At 39.5% G+C, this 21,790-nt stretch overlaps 1 protein-coding gene across 2 annotated transcripts in view; it reads right to left on the bottom strand.

Moving 5' to 3' along the window:
• Spag9 (sperm associated antigen 9) overlaps positions 1–21,790 on the bottom strand; it is a 129,744-nt gene that overhangs the window by 59,065 nt on the left and 48,889 nt on the right. For both annotated transcript variants that reach the window (XM_051158329.1, XM_051158328.1), the window contains exons 4-7: positions 20,856–20,950; positions 15,593–15,743; positions 4,077–4,118; positions 437–644 (exon numbers count right to left, since the gene is read on the bottom strand). In XM_051158329.1, coding sequence (XP_051014286.1) covers positions 437–644; positions 4,077–4,118; positions 15,593–15,743; positions 20,856–20,950 — 496 coding nt within the window. The remainder of the gene's footprint in view (positions 1–436; positions 645–4,076; positions 4,119–15,592; positions 15,744–20,855; positions 20,951–21,790) is intronic.

Below are 21,790 nucleotides of genomic sequence, written 5' to 3'. Positions count from 1 at the left end.
GGCCAGCCTAGGCTACATGATACTATCTCAAAAAAGCAAAAAGAAGAGGTGGTACTGGCATGGTTTTATGGATGCCTGTAGCCCCAGATATTCAGAAGCTAAGGCATGAGGGCCACTTAGTTCAAAGCTGCAACACAGTGATCTGTCATAAGCAAACAAACCTACTAAAGTAGATAGAGCACAGCAGGCTATTATATTAAGGTAGAGGTCAGGGCATGGCTACTGTGTTGTCTTTAAGCTCTCTTCTTAGCCCCTTACATTCATCTCTCCAAAACTTTGTGTAAGCATTACTTCTTTTAAACTTATTTCTAGTTGAACACAACAGATGGTTATTTGTTTTATGTACTTAGAGCAGGTAACACTTCTAGGGATATATTTTCTCATATTCATGTGGGTTGACTGCATACTGTGCTAGTAAGAACTTAGGGTCACTTACCTGTAGATACATTCTTAGTCTCTTGGGCAACCTGCACTTCTATGTGTTTGCTTATCTCTGATTTATTTGGTGTATCTGTGCCTTTTACAACTCCTTCAGTATCTTCCTTTGAGGGAGTGTCAGGAGGAATTGCTGACACATCTGAATTTGCTGTAGAAGCCGGAGTAGTAGCTTTAGACCCACCTTGACTAATATCAGAAAGTTCATCCTACAAATAAAAGTAATTAAAGAAGAAAATTTTAAAGCAAGTAATTAACTCTAAGATACCTCAAATATGAGTTAAGAAATAAACTTGCCCAAAGTTGTATTTTAAAAAAAGGAAGAAAGAATGATTCACTATAGTAGGGTAATATTTAAATAAATTCCACTGAGCCAGTGAAATGGTTTAGTGCAGTGGTTCTCAGCCTGTGGGCTTCAGCCCCTTTGGGGAGGTCAAATGACCCTTTCACAGGGATCACATATCAGATACTCATTTTGAAAAAAAATTTAAATGCATTCATTCATTCATTCATTTATTCATTCTGTATACAGTGCTGTCTGTATGTACACCTACAAGCCAGAAGAGGGCATTAAATCACCTTACAATGCCTGATGCCTCCTGCCTCTGCCTCATGGAGTGCAGAGATTACAGGTACAGCCTGCCATGTCCAACCCTAAAGCCTTAGAGTGGCAAGACAAAGTTGAGGGATGTTTTATATTATTACGAACATGGCTAACAATATACATAAAATCATATACCCAAATATAGAGTTGGGATGGTGGCTCATACTAGAAAGCTGAGGCAGGATGATATTTAGCTTAAGACCAATTTAAACTATATCAGCTTAAGACTCGTTTGACCTTGTCTCAAAACTAAAATAAATAAAGCAGTCCCAGCTGTCTTTGAGTTTGAGACCTAACTCAAGTATACATAGCAAGTTCCAGGCCAGGAAAGCCCATACAATGAGACCTTGTCCCAAAAGTAAATAAATAGGTAGGTAGGTAGATAAATAAATAACAACCAAATAAAGTAAATGTTATGTTGTTTTTATCACGAAGCCAAAAATTTAAGTGTCCTCACTTTTGGTCTTGTTGGGGCATCGGAGTAAAATCAATCTGATCGCTTGACATTGCCTACTGGATGGTTTTCTTTTCAGGCTAGTAAAAGTCTAGAAACTAGAGAGATGGCTCAGTGATTAAGAGTACTCGCTGTTCAAAAAAAAAAGTACTGGCTGTTCTTCCAGAGGATCCAGGTTCAATTCCCAGCACCCACATGGCTACTAACAGCCATCTATCTGTAGGTCTAGTTCCAGGGCATCCAACAGGCTTATCATGGACTCCATGGGTGTTAGCACAGCTATGCTGCATGGATATACATACAAGTAATATAAAATAAAAATGAATAAAGCTTAACTTGGGTGTGGTGGTGCACATCTTTAATTCCAGTGCTTGGGAGGCAGAGGCAGGTAGATATCTGATTTCAAGATTAGCCTTGGCCTGCAGAGCTTTCCTGGGCAGCCAGGACTTCACAGAGAAATCTTGTCTGAAAAAAAACCAAGGGGGGTGGGGCTGGAGAGATGGCTCAGTGGTTAAGAGCCCTGACTATTCTTCCAGAGGTCCTGAGTTCAATTCCCAGCAACCACATGGTGGCTCAGAACCATCTATAATGTGATCTGATGCCCTCTTCTGGCCTGCAGGTGTACACGCAGGCAGAGCACTGTCTACATAAAAATAAATAAATCTTTAAAAAAAACAAAACAAAACAAAAACAGGTGTGGTGATGCGCGCCTTTAATCCCAGCACTCTAGAGGCAGAGGCAGGTGGATCTCTGTGAGTTCAAGGCCAGCCTGGTCTACAAAGTGAATGCAGAACAGCCAGGGCTACACAGAGAAACCCTGTCTCGAAAATAAAAACAACAAACTAACAAACAAAAAACCAAAGCGGGGAAGAAGTCTAGAAGCCTTTCAGAACAGTTTCAGTTGTTTTATTCCATATGTGTCACATCCTCAGTGCTGTCTAGAACACATAATTGTTATCAACCATAGAAAATAATCCCATTAAAGAATTTTCAGTGCCAGGCATGGTGGTGGCACACACCTTTAATGCCAGCACTTGGTAGGCAGAGGCTGGTGGATGCTGTGAGTTTGAGGTCAGCCTGCTCTACACAGAACAGCCAAGGCTACACAGAGAAACCTTGTCTTGAACCCCACCACCACCACCATAAATAAATAAATAAATAAATAAATAAATAAATAAATAATTTTTAAAAATTTACAGTTGTTCCATGTTCCAATGTAGTATCGTCACAAGTAATTTGCCTAACTTCATTTGAAATAAATTTGAGGCAGGGCATAGTAGCTCACGCCTTTAATCTCAGCACTGGCAGTAGCAGTCCAGCCTGGTCTACAAAGCAAGTTCCATGATAGCCAGGGCTACATGGAGACCCTGTCTCAAATAACAAGATCAAAGAAAGAAAGAAGAGGCAGAAAGAAAGGAATGAAGGAAGGGAGGGGGGAAGGAAAGGAGAAAGATAGAAACTAATCAAGGGGGGAAACATCTGTTCGCCTTTGTTTTGTTTTTTAAAGACAGCGCCACTCATTGGTCTGGTATCAAATAAGCTAGTCTAGCTGGCCAGTGAGCCCTAAAATGGATCTGTCTGCCTATGCCTCCCTAGCACTGGAATTATAAATATCTACCAGCTATCTATTTCCCCAGCCTATCTGCTTTTTAGATTTAAAACCTTTAAACTGAATGAAAGTGAACAAGCAGCCAGCCCTAGTGAAATCTCCAGCTGTAACACATGCCACCTTGTAATTTTATGCTGATGTTACTTTCTCACCAAATAAAACTCAGTCTTGAAAGCAACTGGTATAGACTCTTTTGGTTCAAAACTCGGCGGCACACAGTGACAAGCACACACACACACACACACACTTTTTTTTTTTAAAGAAAGAATTTTGTGTAGTGAGACTTCCCCACACGAGTCTGTGACTCAAAGAAACGTGGAGAGCCAAAACTTTAGACACAGATAGGTAAAATATATCTGGCATAAATCCAGGCGATTAAAGGAAAGACAGGAATGGTCTAACCTTGAGGATAATTCTGAAAGAAGGGGACCCTGTTTCATTTCAATGTTGAGGCTTCCTTCCGCGGACCTGGGCTAACTGCTGACCTAACCACAGGCGGTCTTCCTGAGTGCTTAGCATATCAAGTTGGACTAGCAGCAGACTCTTCACAGACATTCTGGGAACAAAGCGGGATGGGGCCCTAAGTAGGCTGAAGAAAACTATTAAGCAGGGGAAATAGGCCTTGGTAAAAATGACACCCTGGCTGTCCCCAAAGCTACACAGCTATGTATACCCTGCCATAAGCAAAGAATGTGTGCAAAATTTCTGACCCAGAGTTGGATAAATGGAAACACTGGATTTTTCACAGAATGCACTTACATTTTTTAAGTTTCAAAATGCTTACTCTGAGGAAATTACAGTCACAGTAAAGCCCTGGCAACCACTGTAAATTATTTTCTTCTGTATTTCAGAGAATAACATCAATAGTCTTCCAAATAGAGCATATGATATCTGGAGAATAGCAGTTTGAGAAAGTAAGCAATAGTTAATCTCTTCTGTTTACTGTTTGCAAAATGTTAAGTCACCATTCTCACCTCCTGTTCTACAGCCTTCAGAGATTCAGGACTATGGCTGACCTGGGTAGAGGGAAAGATTATAAAAGAAGAAAAAAATATGTATTTACTTGGTGTTAACAAATCTATAATTTTGGTTTATACTACTTAGGCTATAGCTCCATTTATTACTTCCTGTGTTTAAAATGAGGGTTCGAAAGTCAGGTACAGTGGCACTTGCCTGTGATCCTGGCTCTGGAAAGCTAAGGCAAGAAGACTGAAGGCTGCATACTGACTTAGGCTTCATGGTAATTTCTGGGCCAGCCTTGCAACACAGCGAGTCCTTTGTCTAGAGTTACATGTTTTAACCAAGAAATGTTTGCTGCCAAGTCTGACAACTGAGTTCAATCCTCAGAACTACATGGTGGAAGGACAGAACCAACTCCTGAATGTTGCCTGTGACCTCTTGAGTGCACACGCATACTCGCATGCACACGCATGCACAGTTCAATAACACCAAAGATCAAAGAGAGGCACTTTTTTCTATTTAGTTCTAACTGTAATTTTCCTTGTCAGACAAAAAAAAAAAAAAAAAAAAAAAAAAAAGCAAACAGGGACTCTCTTCAAACTAAAGCAACCTTGAATTTTAAATATTCTTGGTTTGTAAATTTATCAAACTCACTCTGCCACCTAATTTAATTCCGTTTTTTAAAAAAATATTTATTTACGTATTATTATATATACAGTGTTCTGCCTGCATGTACACTTGCAGGCCAGAAAAGGGCATCATATCACATTATAGATGGTTATGAGCCACCATGTGATTGCTGGGAATTGAACTCAGGACTTCTGGAGGAGCAGTCTGTGCCCTTAACCTCTGAGCCGTCTCTCCAGGCCCTGATTTAATTCTTAAGTAGGCAAAATTATATTTAAAATATTAAGTTGTGTAGAAAATAAGCAAGTAGTATTAGCTATCAGACATATGCAAAGTAAAATTCATTGTGGCCATACATGGTGGTGCAGGCCTTTATTCCCTGTAGGAGGCAGAGGCAGGCATATTTCTTTGAGTTTTGAGGCCAATCTGGTCTACCCATTAAGTTCCAGGACAACCAGAGACACGTGATAACATGCTGTCGCAAATAAAACAAAAGTAAATTTAATTTTAAAATATTAACAACAACAAAAATCCATCGAAGCCTGGTAGTGGTAGTGCACGCCTTTTTTCCCCCCCTGGAAAATATTTTTAATTAATTTATTTTGTATACAGGGCTCTGCCTGCGTGTACACCTGCCCGCCAGAAGAGGGTACCAGATCTCATTTTAGATGGTTGTGAGCCACCATGTGGTTACTGGGAATTGAACTCAGGACCTCTGAGAAAGCAGACAGTGCTCTTAACCGCTGAGCCATCTCTCCAGCTGGTGGTGCATACCTTTAATCACAGCACAGAGAAACCGTGTCTTGCAAAACAAAACAAAAACAACCTCACTGAGGTTCTATCTTACAGGCAGTCATTAAGAAAACAAATAACAAATGCTGGTGAGATGATGAACAAAAGGGAACCCTTATATCTTGATGGTAGGAATGCAAACTAGCCCAGCTATTGTAAAAACCAGCAAGTAGATTACTCAAAAAAAAAACTAAAAAATCATCTACCGTATAGCCCAACTATACCACTCGTAGACATCCACATGAAGAACTCCACACCACAGAGACATTTGCACATCAGTGTTTGTTCACAATAGCTGTGGGGCCAACCAAGTGTTCAACAATAGAGGGAAAAAGGAAATCTGAAGTCTGTTCACCAAAGGGAAAACAAGGAACAAAGGGAAGGGAATATACTTAAGTGGATAAAGTGCTCACCATGCAAGTGTGAGGATCTGAGTTTGAATCCCAGAACCCACATAAAGCCAGGTGAGGTAGCAAGTCTAATTCCAGTGCTCCTAAAGCAGAAGCAGGAGGTATCTGGAAGCTTGAAGACCATCAGTGAGTAGTAAAGACAAAACAGAGATTCTGTCTCAAGCCAGATAGACATCAAATCGAGGATTGACCACCTCAACCTCATGCTATAGCACACACATTCTTGCACTCAACACATAAAAACATACATATCTCATATACCCATTAAAAAGAAGGGAGGTGTTCTCTTTACACAAATATAAAGTCTGCTAGGTGTGGTGACATACACCTTTAATCCTAGCTCTTAGGGAGGCAGAATAGAGTAGATCTGAATTCAAGGACAGCCTGGTCTACATAGTCAATTACAGACTGGCCAGAGCTATACAGTGAAACCTCTATTTAAAAACAAACAAACAGCCGGGTGTGGTAGCACACACCTTTAATCCCAGTACTAGGCAGGCAGATCTGCTGTGAGTTTGAGGCCAACCTGATCTACAAGCAAGTCTAGGACAGCCAGGGCTACACAGAAAAACCCTGTCTTGAAAAACCAAATAAATAAATAAAATAATAAAAACAAACAAACACTATTAAGAAACAGCGTTAAGGGCTGAAGGGATGGTTCAGTGATTAAGAGTCCTGGCTACTCTTTCTGAGGACTAGGATTTGGTTCCCAGCACCTACAAGGCTACTCAACAACAGTTTATAACTCCAGTTTTGTGAGATCCAATGCCCTCCTCTGACCTCTGCAGGCACCAGGAATACCAACGGTGGGTGGACATACATACAAGTAGGCAAAGCACTTATAACATATAAAATGAAATGAAAAATGTTAAATGAAAAAAAAGCCTATTTATGCTAAAAATATAAAAACTAAGTATGTGCTGTCAATACGCACATGTAAAAGCCAAAGTCTGTCTTGGGCATGGTGGTACAAGCTTGTAATTCCAGCTACTCAGGAGCTTGAGGCCCTTTACTTGTTCCTTACTGTGAAAGCTTATTTGAACATCTAAATATCAGTGAGTATTTAATAAACACCTATGTGTCAATGACTTAAAAGAAGTCATATTTAGGTTTTCACTGATTTTAATTATCATCACATATAAGCATCTTGGTAACATCCATTACAATAAATGTGTAAGCAGCCCAGCGGTGGTGGTGCACACCTTTAATCCCAGCACTTGGGAGGCAGAGGCAGGTGAATTGCTATGTTCCAGGCCAGCCTGGTCTACAAAGAGAGTTCCAGGACAGCCAAGGTTACACAGAGAAACCCTGTCTCAAAAAACCAAAACAAAACAATAAACGTGTAAGCAAAGCCAGCCCTGGTCTGGTATCTTATGCCTACAATCGCAACACTTAGGAGGCTGACAGAGAGGAGGGCTGCTTTAAAGTCAAAGCCACTGTGGTACACAGGGATTTCTAGACCAGCCTCGCCTAGAGTGACATCTGTCTCCAAAACAAAAGGAGACAAATTTCCACAAAGAAATAATTCTATCTTCTTTTCCCCAAGCAAAACTTTAAAATGAGTGACAAGACCAAGTCTATCCTTTTATGATCTCACACCATCACAAAGGATGTTGTAGTTTCCTTCCTGAATCTATCCAATGAGGACACATGGGCATGTTCAGACAAAAATTGCAGGCACGAGACAAACTCTTTATGTTCTGCAAAGAATATGGAATCACAATGTATAATCCATTTTTGTTAAAATTCCATTTTTTAAAATTTCTGCTATACTAAAAAATTACCTCCAAATTTTTTAGCTTTGTTCTTTTAAAATGTAAGATAACACATTTCCTAAGAGGAATAAGACAGCAGGAGTGTGGTGCAACTACTGTTGGTGTTAAAGCTTGTAAAGACCACGGAGACAGAAACAATTCCTGAACTTTCCCACACACAGGGTGGAAGGCTCTCAGCAAGAATGCCGGCTCTGTTCATTTCCTGCTCTGTATGCTAAGCACATGCCCTGAAGAATGCAGCGCACCCTGACCACGGCCTTTACATGCCGGGCCCTGACAACATGAGCTTCTCAGTGGTTCTATAGAAGCATTTCACATCATAGCTTCATAAAAGGACTCTTCCAAAACTTACTAAGTAGGTACAATCCAGTCTTTGCAACTACTTACTGTTGTTTTCCTCAGTTCTAAAAGTTATACATTGCTAACAGTCAACAGCCCAGAGTCATACCAAAGGGAACACTTCTTGAGGAATACACACATAAGTGTAGAGGGGCAACTATAAACAAACACTTGTCCTATTCACAGGCTTTCATGATCACTCTTTAGACCTTGGTTGGTTACTCACGACAGCATTGCTTATAGAGCAAACCTAGGAAAATGAAGGTGCCCCATTCAAGGAAGACTGGAATTGCAGTTCAGAATGTGATTGACTCCCTGCCCCTGCCCATCTTCCAGAATTCTGATGTATCCATCTTTCTTTTTTTCTTTCTTTCTTTTTTTTTTTTTTTTTTTTTGGTTTTTCGAGACAGGGTTTCTCTGTGTAGCCTTGGCTGTCCTGAACTCACTTTGTAGACCAGGCTGGACATCTTTCTCTTTTGTAGTCAATTCTTCTGGCACACAAAAACTAGTATTTCTAGTTTGCGGTTCTCTCCCCTGCCATCCCCATTCTTTTTTCTACTCCTCCTGTCACTCTACCTTTCTTAAACAGCCTGTTCTCCATTTATAAGTGCTATGTAGTCCTATTATTAGCTCTGTAATTCAAAATGCTTGAACAGACACCTATAAATTTCCAAATTTCCCCTCCCCTGTGTTCTCCTCACAGGCTAAGGCTCAGACACCCATGCCTGCTCTCTCTACTTGGGTAGGCCTTTGTTATTGTTTCAGAAACTGACAACGCCAGTCAGGCTGCCCTGCTGACCGGATATCCCTTACACTGCTGCAGCTCTGACTCCACAGCAGGCTCTCAGCAGCAGCTCTAACCCTGCTGCCTCTGTCCTGTCTGGTGACTCTAAGTCTGACCTGCGCAGAGACAGTGAGGAAAGAGAAAGTGGGGCGCACTCCTGCGCTGTGGCTATCACCTGCAGGGCTCCCTGTTGTCACTCAGTTAGATGAAAAGGCTGGCCTTGGGTTGCAGATATGCAAAGCCAGTGTTAATGACTTTGCTTAACATGGATGAGACCCTGGGTTCAAGCCCCAGAACAATTTGTGGGGGGAGGGTATAAGGGAGAGGAAAACTTCTTACTTCAACTTTTTTGCTCATTCTCATACTCAGTACTTCTATGATCCATTAAAAAGGAAAAAGAAAAGAAAAAAAGAACAGCTTTGTCCATTTGCTTTATTTTTTTGCAATTCATGTGTTCTACAGTAAGAGATTTCAGTTAATGATAAAATATAAAATTTCCATTTTCCTCCTTGTATTGGTCTCTACATTTTGACTTGGGGATATTAATTCAGTGTCAACAATATTGTAGAGGGTAGTGAAGGAGAAGGACCAGCCTGGGCAACAGCCTCGAGGGGAAGGGGATGAGGGAGGACACGGAGTCAAGAGTGAGACTTGATGTGAACGGTGGTACTTGAGACTGGTCTTGCAATGATATGCTTGTGGTAGTAACTAAAGCAGGTAAAACCTGAATGTAGAGAAATCCGGAAGGAATGCAACCAAACGCAAAAACATAAAGTTCAGGAAAAGACTCATGGCTAGAGATAAACTTGTAAACAGCAATGGTCAGACACCATGTACAGACATGGAACCTGAGCCAATTAAATTAGGGAGAAGTGCAGCAGTTTAAGTATTAAGTATTAAGTATTAAGTATTTAGAGGACTGAAGAGAAGCAAAACGACAGAGGAGAGCAAGTGGGAGGTGAGGCCAACCTTTCAAGAATGCACTCAAACCAGGAAATTATGAAAAAAGGCAAGGTAAGGACTGAGAGATTTTCACTAAGGTTTGCAAAGAAGGACGCCTGGGGCCAATTCACCCAAAGGTGTGTTGGTGCTACAGGAAGGTATGAGAGAAGCAGGACGAAGAGAAACGGCTTTGCCAAATGTAGCCCCAACACGGAGCCTTGGGGTCGCTATTGCTTCTTCCTTATACAACTACAGCTGCACAATATTCCCAATTCACAGAGCTCTGCCTGCCCGTGCCTCCTGAGTGCTGAGATCAAGTGTGCACCACAATGCTGGCTGCTTCTTCTTTTAGGGAGTGTTCTTACTGTATAGCTCTGGCTGGGTCAAACTCTATGACCAGCCTGGTCTTGAACTCAGAGGTCTACCTGTCTCTGCTTCCAAATTGCTGGGATTAAAAGCAAGCACCACCATACCTAGTTTTATTTTGCCTTCTTAACAGCATGTAATAATACTTTAAATCCTATCGTTTACTTATTTTTTCTATCCCTGAAAAGTGTATTAGGAAATATGTAAAGAAAAGACTAGAACAGTTTTAGGTGCATCACTCTCAGAAACCCTCGGAATTCTTGTAACACTTACTGTCAGCACATCTCTCACACCAGGAAATTTGCAACAAGTCAAAAAAGAAGATTCATAATTTCACTATCCCTGGCAAATCTCCTTTGTAGCATTCTTTCATCAGGGTTCTCTATTGCCTCCTGTTACTCGTCATGCTCGTTTTCTCACAGAACATTCTCATATTAATCTTACTTCAAAAAAATTCTAGGCCAGTTATGGTGGCGCATGCCTTTAACTGCAGCACTTGGTAGACAGAGGCAAGCAGATCTCTGTGAGTTCATGGCCAGCCTGTTCTATAAAGCGAGTCCAGGACTGCCAGAGCTATTACTCTGTCTTGAAAAACTGAAAAACCCAAACCAAAACCAAAAAAAAGTTGTACTAGCAAAATTAAAGTCACTTAAAATTGTGACCTTTGATTTTTTTTTTCTTTCACAATAAAGTCAAAGAATGTCTAAAAATAGCTAGGTCTTTATCAAAGTTCTCAGGAGACAAAAGAGAGAGTTGCAGCAACCATGTAAAAAGTTGGGAACAGTGAGTGGTTCACACCAGCAACACCCAGTGCATGAACACATACACACAGCCTGTTCCAACTCCTCTCTCCTATGAAAACCAAGATGAGAAGCTAGTGGCATTGCCCAGCACTTGGTCTGTGTGGGAATCAAGCCCTAACGCCCAGCTCTTGACAAAGTTAGAGAAACGTATCTGGTTATGGACTCTAATCAGCAGGCATACTTTACAAAGTGCACTTCGCATTCTACAATGCAACATCTCATCTCTAAAAACTGTTACCTGCTGAGCCTTTCCACAGAGCAAGCACAAACAGACTGGATTTTACCTTAAACTCTTTGGGGAATAATAAATATATCTTTGTATTTTCAGAGTGGACAAAATCCATTATTAATCATTTCTTAATCAGTTTATAACTTGCCAATAAAGTTCTCTGATAGTGTATTACTGGATTAAATAAAAAGAATTACAATAATCTTCCCTTACAGTTTACTCGGGATAGTAATTAAAACATAGCTGCCATATGGTATACATTTTTAATATACTATAAGTATCCTTCCTACTTAAGTTTGTCTTGGAAAAAGGAACACAGGAAGTGAGCAATTGAAAGAGGTATTTTGGAAGATCTACTAATCCTACAAGTACATTAAAAAAATAATGTGGATACAGAATAAAGAACAAATGCTTTTGGTGACGTCATCATTGACATATTCTAAGCACAAGTAGCTTCTAACAAATTATACATGAAGTGGTATAGGCATACTTAGTGTCTAAGATACTTCTGAGACGAGGAGAAATTTCAAATATTTAATGACTTCCTACTGCTTTGAGTACATATCAAAAAGCAATGGAAAGGTTCTAATATCTCTACCATCTACAGCTGAAAGATCACTCATAGTATCTCAGAAGACTAACGTCTAAGCAAATAATTTGGATCTGGAGAGACATTTCATCAGTGAAGAGCACTTCTGCTCTTCTAGAGGATCCTAGTTTGGTTCTCAAACCTAATATCCCATAACTAACTTCACCTGTATCCAGGTAGCTTACACCTATAACTTCAGCTCCAAGGGATCTGACGCCCTCTCTTGGCCTCCTTGACCACACAGGTAGCATACTACCACAAAAACACATACATAAAGATAAAACAGTTCATTTTAAAATGTTCTAAACCGAGCATGGTGGCTCATGCCTTTAATCCCAGCACTTTGTAGCCAAGGCTACACAGAGAAACCCTCTCTCAAAAAACCTAAATACATAAATAAATAAATAAATAAATAAATAAATAAAAAGCCCTGTCTCAAAAAACCAAAATAAATAAATAAATATTGTAGCTGAATATGGGAGTACATGTCTAATCCTAGCACTCAGGAGGCTGAGGCAGGAGAATTATAAAGATAACATCAGCCTGGGATCCATAGCTGTTTCAATAGCTACAAAACGTGCTGAGTTCCTACAATTTGCTAATAACCTCCTAAATGCTAGGCGTGCTGAGTTCCTACAATTTGCTAATAACCTCCTAAATGCTAGGAATGCAATAGTGCCTAAGTTCCCTGTAATTAAGTTCTCACAGAGAAAAATTACCTAGCACGTATGAAGCCTTTGTTCAATTCCTAGCATCACATTAACCGGGTGCATTGATACATGCCTACTATAATTCTAGCAGTCAGGTGGACTCATATCAGAAGTTCAAAGTCATCCTTGACTACATAATGAGTTGGAACTCACCTGAGTTTAATGATACAGTAGACTTTACAATATACAAAGGCCTTTTATTTTCATTTCCTTTTGTTTTTTGGTGTGTGTGTGTGTGTGTGTGTGTGTGTAGGCAGGGTCTTATGTGGCTCTTGTTGAAATGAAACTCACTATGTAGTTGCTGACCTTGAACTCGCAGAGATCTGCCTATCTCTAGTACAGAGTGCTACGATAGGATTGAAGGTATGTTCCACTGTGCCTGGCAGGCTTTCATTTTGTTTGTTTGTTTATTTATTCATTGGTTTTATTTGAGACAGGGTTTCTCTGTGTAGCCCTGGCTGTCCTGGACTCCATTTGTAGACCAGACTGGCCTCAAATTCACAACAATCCACCTGCCTCTGCCTCCCTGAGTACTAGATGCAAGGCGTGCGCCACCACGCCCAGCCCATAACTAAACTTTTACATTTCTTTCTTAAGGTAAGGTCTGTGTTGCCCAGAATGAGCTCAAATGAGAGCTTGCTCTTCCTCTCTTCTTCTCTGTCTAATGTCGAGGTAAGGTCTCTCTCTGTAGCATAGGTTGTCTTGAAACTCAGTATGTAGCCTATACTACATCAACTGCAAATCAAACTGATCGAAACTTTGCTGCTTCAGCCTTCCTAATAGCTCAAACTATAGTTGCATGAAACCATGGCTAACAAAGATTTATTTATTAATATTTTTACAATTCTCTACTTGCATGCCAGAGGAGGGCATCAGATCACATTATAGATGGTTGTGAGCCACCATATGGTTGTTGGCAATTGAACTCAGGACCTCTAGAAAAGCAGTCAATCTTAACCTCTGAGCCATCTCTCCAGCCCAAGTATTACTAAATGTATTTCTTCTTAGAGTACCTTATTAACTATATTTATCAATTATTTACTAAATTGTTCTAGATCAAAATATGCTCTCTAAAAAATTAACACCAGGCCTTTTTGGCTAAACACAATGCATTTTATATAACCCTTTCATAAAGTAGTTTTAAGAAAGTAAAATGTATTGTCTTTCAAGTAAAATTATAATTTTTAAAAAAGATTTATTGATTGATTATATATACAGTGTTTTTGCCTGCATGTATACTTGTATACCAGAAGAGGACACCAGATCTCATTATAGATGGTTGTGAGCCTCCATGTGGTTGCTGGGAATTGAACTCAAGACCTCTGGAAGAGCAGCCAGTGCGCTTAACCTCTGAGCCATCTCGCCAGCCCGTAAAATTATAATTGAGCGTGTTGGGCATACCTGCAATCCTAGCACTTGGAAGGCTGGAGTAGGAGGACTACATTGAGTTCAAGGTCAGTATGTGGTCTTCATAGTGACACCCTGATTCAAGGTAATGAGAAATGTAATAAAGTAAAGCCCTACTAATGTGTGCTGTTTCCAACAGTGAACCAAGGATTTTAGATGGCAGTAATTTTAATTTAAATAATAGGAGAGGCTACAGAGACAGCTCAGTGGCTAAAAGCACTTGCTGCTCATGAAGTGGACCTGGGTTCCATTCCTAGCACCTACACTGAGTGGGCTCACACTATCTGTAATGTCAGTTCCAGAGGACTCAGCGCCCTCTTACGGCCTCCACAGGCACCGCACCCAGATGGGATACACATGGACAATAAGCAGGTGCACAAAATATACAAAAGTTTAATAACAAAGCAAAGGACATAAGCCAGGCCTGATGGTGTATACTTACAAGCTACTCTGAGGCTGAGGCAAGAAGAGGAACACAATTCAAGGCTAGCTTCAACTACAGCTATACGAGTTCAAAGCCAGGCTGAAAAGTTAGTGAGACACCATTTCAGAATAAGAAGGAATGTGTCTCAGTAGCAGAGTGCTTAATTATCATGCTCACAGCTCACAGGCAAAATGACTGAGTAGCAGAGGTGCTTCCAGCACAAGCCTGACTACTTGAATTCCACTCCTGGAACTTACAGTGGAAGAAAGAATCTCCAAAAGTTGTCCTAACTTCCACAAATGTGCCCCCACCACCACCACCAATACTAAAAGTAAACAGCTACAATTTCTGGATATAGGGTCCAAGAAGTAGTTACAAACAACAAGAATACCCTAAGTTGATCCGCAGTACTACAAAAACAAAAGCAAAATAAAAAACTAAACATAAACGAAATCCCAACTAGATCCACAAGTCACTGCACCCTAAATTCTAGATTCATACTACATGGACTAAATATAAAAGAAACTCTTGTCATCAGTATACTAGCTAAGATCGTGCTGGCTAATTGTATGTAAACTTGAAACAAGTTGACATCATCAGAAAGGAGAAGCTTAAATTAAGAAAAGGCTTCCATTAAGATCTGGCTGTAGGATATTTTTTAAATTAGAAATTAATGTGGGAGAGCCCAGCCTATTGTGGGCGGCACCACCCCTGAGCTGGTGGTCCTGGGTTCTATAAGAAAGCAGGCTGAGCAAGCCAATAAGCAGCACTCCTCTATAGCCTCTGCATCAGCTCCTGCCTTCAAGTGCCTGCCCTAACTTCCTTCCACAATGACCTGTAATATGGAATTGTAAGCCAAATAAACCCTTTCCTCCCCAAGTTACTTTGGGCATTGGTATTTCATCACATCAATAGTAACCTTAACTAAGACAAAGATGTAACAGCATTTGGTTTGTTTTTCTATATAACTTAAAATTAACTAGCAAAAACATACACCCCTGGGAAGAGTTCATCTATGTTTTGTTTTTAAGATAACTTTCTAACTAAAATGTATATAAGCTATTACTTTTTTAAATATAGATTTTATTATTTGTGTGGGATGGGATGATGTGTGAACTGGAGCCATGGTGGCTGTGTAGAGGATAATCAGGAGTCGGTTCTCTCCTTCTACCATGTGGATCCTGAAGATGAACTCCGACTGTCAGGGTTGGGGGGCGAGCACTCTCACCCAGTAAACTATCTGGCCAGCCCTAAACTATATTTTATTATCCTTCAGTTCTCTGCTACTTCTATTTGAATAAGAACATTTATAAAATGTACTGCTAAAGCTTACCTTCAGGCTGGTATGAGAACGTGGTTGACTTAATTCCTGAAATTTCCATTGCTCTGATCCTGGAGTCTCACTTCCTTTCTGAGTATCAGGTGTAAGCAGTCCATCCCCAGCAGGTAGAGGGAAAATTCCTAGTGATATAGGACGTTCTTTTCTATTTAAAGAGAGGAGAAAAAAAATTCATTTTAGTTTTTTATTTGTCATGATTGTAAATTTGGTGCCTGGGCTGTGAAGAAGAGACTTGTAACCCCAGGTATTTGGAAGATGAGACAGAAGGTTAACAAGGTCAGGGTCTGTCTGGGCTATGAGAGCTTCCCCTCCTCAGTGTGCAACCAGCTCCTGTAAACAGTACTATATGCACACCTGAATAAGTATATACCAAAGAGAAAGGACAGTTAAAAAGTTTACATTGGCCCCGAAATTAAGAAGCATATGGAGAAACTGTTTAGACATTGGTTTCAGCAGGCTGGTTTGGAGTTGTTTAGAGATGAGGTCTCAGTACTTAGCTTGATCTGACCCTGACCTGGAGCTCTTCTGTCCTTGCCTGCTGAGTGTTGGGATTACAGGCACACATCAGCACACCTGCTCTGCCGGGAAGTTAGTGGTGGTCTGGTCTGGTAACCATGGAGAGGAGCTGAGTTTGATCATGTCGTTAGCAGTCATAGGGAGCAGGCAAAGGCAACCTCCCCAATCTCTTGTCCCTAGTTTTCTTGCTTCCTCAAGCTCCAGGGTTTTTAGAGTATAGGCTTTTTCTGCCTAGAGAAAATTGAGTATACTGTTTTGAATCAGGAATACTATTCAATAGTAAAATTTTTTTTTAATTTATGAAGATTCTAGTTTTCTACGAATCATACTATATTACTTCCTTTAGGCAAAGCATAGATAAGAAAACTTCTGCCATGAAAAAAGAGCAGTTCTTTTCAAGTTTCTCTTCACTGAGACTGGTGCTGCATACTTATAGTCCCAGCACTTGAGAGGTAGAGACTAGAGGAGGATTGGGAGTTCAAGGTCGTCCTTTACTACAAAGCAAGACAGAGACCAGTCTGTCTCAAAACAACAAGCCCACGGCTAGAGGGATGAAGGCAGCTACCACCAAGCCTGACAGCCTGAGCTCCGTCTCTAGAACCTGTGTGGCAGGAGAAAACCAACTCTTACAGGCTGTCTTCTCACCTCCACATGCACACTCCAACAATAAACAAAAAATTAAAAAAAGAAATGCAATTTGGAAGCAAATTAAACACTAGTTCACTATTTTATAAGTCAATAACAAAAAAGTTTTTCCCTAATGGATTATATAGTACATATTACATGTTTATATTTCCAGGCAACAGAACTTGCTGTTTCTTGAGACTTACTAGCTCCTACTTTAAGCAACATCATTTCTATTTTGTTCTTAAATCCCAACACTCTTGTTTTTTTTCTCATTAAATGATAGCAAGTTTTTTTCTTTAATTGACAAAATGAAAAGTTGTTAGCCTGATATCTATTCTCAATTTTGGATACATACTTTGAGAACAGAAATTCCCAAACTACCATTTGACTTTATTTCCTAACAAACCTTCATGCCTTAAGTAAAACACAAGGAGGGATTTAATCAGAGTGTATCTAATATAAAGCTAGGAAGATAGTACAGACTTCATGAGAATCCACCACATGAACTCAACAAAAGTAGAGCTACAAGCCAGTGGTCATCAAAATCATCTTCCCATGTGAACGAACGCCTTTATACACAAGGGATACTGAAACATTTTAAACAGTTGAAGGGAAGAGTCTTCTTCAAGCCCAAGTTTTACTTTGCTATTCCATCTATACAATCCAAAATAAAAGAAAAATTCCTGACTATCAATTTTGCTTTTTAATCACTTTTTTCAGAGAAAATATCTGAGAAGGGACCAAATGCGTCAAAGATGCCTCTCATTTCTCTGCTCCAACTCTAGAAAACCATTATCTCCGTGTGCTCCTCTGTGTAATGATCAAGTAGATAACTGATGGGCTGAGACGTGCAGCATTCTTGACAAGTTCTCTAAAGGTGAACACCAATCTTGAATTTTCTCTAAAGGTAAGCACCAGTCTTGAATTTTGTTGGTGTGCATGTTTAGTACTATATTATTAAACCTTTCAATAAAAGTCACAGAAAAGTTAGCCAAAAAATGGAGAGCTCATAGGAAAACACCCAGGGGCACATTTAAATCCCTAAGCTGAAACACCTGCTGTCACTGTCCAACCATTTCACTCCCAGCAGAAGCAAGGCTGGCAAGTATCAGAATCTTTGCTATATTCTCTGGCTAATAGCTTTAGTTCCATAGACTCATTTTTTCTTGTTGATTACTTAAATATTAGCTTATATGTGTAACTGATTTTGAAAATATGTATTTCAAATAGTCTCTTGGCTATATTCACAGGAACTGAGCCAGATAATTGATTTACTTTACTTGACCAAGCCAAACAGCAAGCAGGCACTGCTTTCCCAGATTTTAGAATAGGAAAAATGATGTTCCAAGACTTTATGTAATAGTAACTGGACTGAGATTAAAAGCCAGTTCTATAAAAAAATGTAAGAATACACAAATGACTATGAAGTTGATTTACTTATTTAATGGGCCATATATTTTGCAACTGTAATTAAGTGCAAAATAATGCTCATTTAATTTTAAAAATCAGTCAGAGGTAAATAGCTTAAGAGGAAGAAACTACGAGATTAGACAAATTGCTAAAGGCCCCAGGGCTGCATACGTGGGACAGTGCAGCAACAAAGTCTTAGCCAATGCATGGCAGTGCTTCTCCAATATAGCCTAAGTCCAAAATAGCACTTAACTCGTCTTATATTAATATTATACATATTTTTGAGTCTACAGGTTTTTAATTTCCTTATGTCCTACATATACACAGACTTGTGTACAACTCTTTCATGTACTAATATATACAAAGTAGTCAGATTGTCCCTCATTTTTATACATCAGGAATGTACCCATCAGAGAACTGGAATCCCGGCACTGTGAGGGAGACTGTTCCTGTAGGGTTCAAGGCCTGCCTAGGCTACATGACCTGTTTCAAAACAAATAGATAAGGAAAGAATATAAGTGTTCCAGTACCTAGTTTTAGACAATACAAGAAATCTAATTTCTGAGGCTGGAGAGATGGCTCAGAGGTTAAGACTGCTCTTCCAGAGGTTCTGAGTTCAATTCCCAGCAACCACACGGTGGCTCACAACCATCTATAATGTGATCTAATGGCCCCTTCTAACCTACAGAGATACACACAGGCAGAGCACTGTATAATAATAAATAAATCTTTAAAAAAAGAAAAAATGGACAGCTAAGGCTACACAGAGAAACCCCATCTCAAAAAAAAAAAAAAAAAAAAAAAAAAAAAAAAAAGAAAGAAATCTAATTTCTGAGCATTAAAATCAAATGTGAGCTGGCCTAGGAGTAAAAGGAACCACACAGAAGGAACTACTTCCATTTTTTTCCGCCTAAATCTGAATTAGGATTTTAGTAATCTTATAATCACTTAAATGCTAATGAGTTATATTCTATGAATCTTCACTTCAAGTCACATACACAACAGAAATCTCAGTAAATCAGATACTTTGAGTTTATGAGTGAGAAAACAAGAAAGCAAACCATAAACACTTAAGATGTGGAAGGTGGCTCACACAGGCTGCAAACGAGAACAGCAGCAGAGCTACAGACTGATGCCCGCCCCCACAAGCAGGCCTGGGTATTTGCACCCAGGAGTACAAAGAAAAGAAAGGGCGACCTCTGACTGAACAATAGTCAATAGGCTTTGTAAAGCTTTCACAACTTTGATGTTCGAACAGTGAGGGGAAAGCATTCTATTCTTGTCTTAAGAATTTTTTAAGGTGTTTTTTTTTTTTAGTTTAAAATATATTTTAAAGTAGCAGGAAAATATTTTTCAGTTCCCATAAGCTGTTGTTAAATGTTGCAAAACTGATAGCAAACCTTTCATTAGACAAAGGATAACTCAAACAAAATTAACCTATATTCTGTGGCTAACCATTTCTAACACCCACCATAAACGTTATTTGTCCCTCAAAGCTCAGAGCTAAATTCAGAGCTGTACAAACTTGGACTTTGTCCTCGGCTCTTGCTCTTCCTTACTCTTCAACATTCAGACCACCCTGACCTTATATCTATATACAACAGAGAATCCCTTTCTTTGGTCTGTAATTTCGAAACACAAAGACAGGGCTCCATTTCGGAACCTATAAAATAATAGACATCCTAGCTTGAGCCCGTTTTCCATTGTTTGAATCTGCAATAGAAATGGTTACAAGGCAGACTCATGGTGCTAAGAATAATTAAAAAAAAAAAAAAAAAAAAGCCGCCACGAGCGAAGCAGGGGCTTCCGGAGAGACTGGATGGAGTACCTGAGTATCCTTGGTAGGTTCTGCGTCAGCGCTGGCACACCGGTAGAAATAGAAAAGTGCACAAGCAGCAAAACAGAGAGAGAGACTAAGATAGCAGAATTAATGACCACCGCCCCGCCAACAAAGCCAAACACAAACAGCAGCATGCATCCAGGATTCATGGCGCTGTGCTGGCATGGTGAAACGTCCGAACCAGGAGGCCTACACGGGGGCCAAAGGGGTATCTTTGTAGTGAGGATCTGTCATTCAGCTGCTGCCACAAAAACAATGCCATCAGCAGCAGCTTTCCACTCCATCCTGCAGCGGCTCCCAAGAGATGACGTCATTCCGCTCTCCCCTCCTCCTAACCATAGAGCTCCTGCTCCTAGCATTTATGCAGCAACCCAGAGGACAGCCAGCCTATTAACTACGGTCCTCTCCGCTAGGAGACTTGGCTTAGCTCATTGGCTACAATACCTAGAGATCTGCATAATTTATTCACACTCCTACATCAAACAGATGGCTGGCTAATCCTTTTAAACATGCTTCTCCACAACAAAAAGGACCAACTTTATGGAAGAAATGCATACCCCACAAACTGGAAATTTTCAAACCCACTCTGATTTCCCTTCAAGTATATTAAAAAAAAAAAAAAAAAAAAAAAAAAAAAAAAAAAAAAAAATTAGAATCCTACTGTGTGTTGCTTAAAAGTTATGAAGCTTGTAATTTAACCTTTTCAGTGGTATTTCTATTTTTGCATGCTATTCTTTCCTTTCCCGGAGAGATTTTGAGGAGCAGACTAGCTATTGTTTCCAGACTAAAAACAGGAAAAACAGAAACAAAAAGATGGATTACTGGTTTCACATTTTCTCAGGCAGAAGTGTAACCAAAGCTTACCTAATTCTACTATGAGCTGCAGCCTCTAGTTGGTCACTCCCTGAGAGCTGGTGAAGTTTGGTTCTTTCTAAGTGCTCCATATAATTATGGATCATCTGTTTTGAGAAAGAAAAAATAGGTACAAAATTTAAGGCTATCACCTAAAATAAAACACAGAATTATAACAAAGAAAACATTTTGATACAACTTTCTTACAAGATTACTCAACTTTACGTAAAGAAATAAGTATTGAAGAATGAAAGAATTGTAATGGCAAAGGAATATGCAAATGTTCACACGTAAGATAGTAAAATCAGTAAGTGTAGCTAGTATCTCCCCATCGAAAAACAGTTTTGGATAATATGTGACACTATTAAATGAAAAATATTGGTATAAATAATACAAATTAGTACACAGAGATTGGTAGGAGATTCTAAGAGACTGCTGATTAAAAATAATAGCATTTGAGAAACCTATTTGCTTAAAATGGGAAATAAAGAAATTAATGCCAAACTTGAGAGAAAAAAATCTGTACATCTTTCCACATTAAAAGTAATTTACCAGAGTAAAACTAAATTTTTCTTTTTCTTTTTCTTTTTTTTTTTTTTTTGGTTTTTCGAGACAGGGTTTCTCTGTGTAGCCTTGGCCATCCTGGACTCACTTTGTAGACCAGGCTGGCCTCGAACTCACAGCGATCCGCCTGCCTCTGCCTCCCGAGTGCTGGGATTAAAGGCGTGCCACCACACCCGGCTCTAAATTTCAATTTAATTTAAATTCAAAATTTAAATTATTTTGGTAGATTTATAATTGAAAAAAATTCCAAAATACTTTCTCCTGTGCTAGGTTACTAACATCAGTATTTAATATAATCAGTTATAATAGTAACAAATTAATAGAAATAAAGATTAAAATAAAAAAATCAAAGAATACATTAATTTTGAGTCATAGATAAGAAG

This window comes from Acomys russatus, chromosome 16 (assembly GCF_903995435.1).
Source record: "Acomys russatus chromosome 16, mAcoRus1.1, whole genome shotgun sequence".
In the NCBI taxonomy this organism is placed as follows: Eukaryota; Metazoa; Chordata; class Mammalia; order Rodentia; family Muridae; genus Acomys; species Acomys russatus.
Note: the sequence above shows the minus strand (reverse complement) of the source record. Positions and strands in the feature narration are given on the sequence as shown.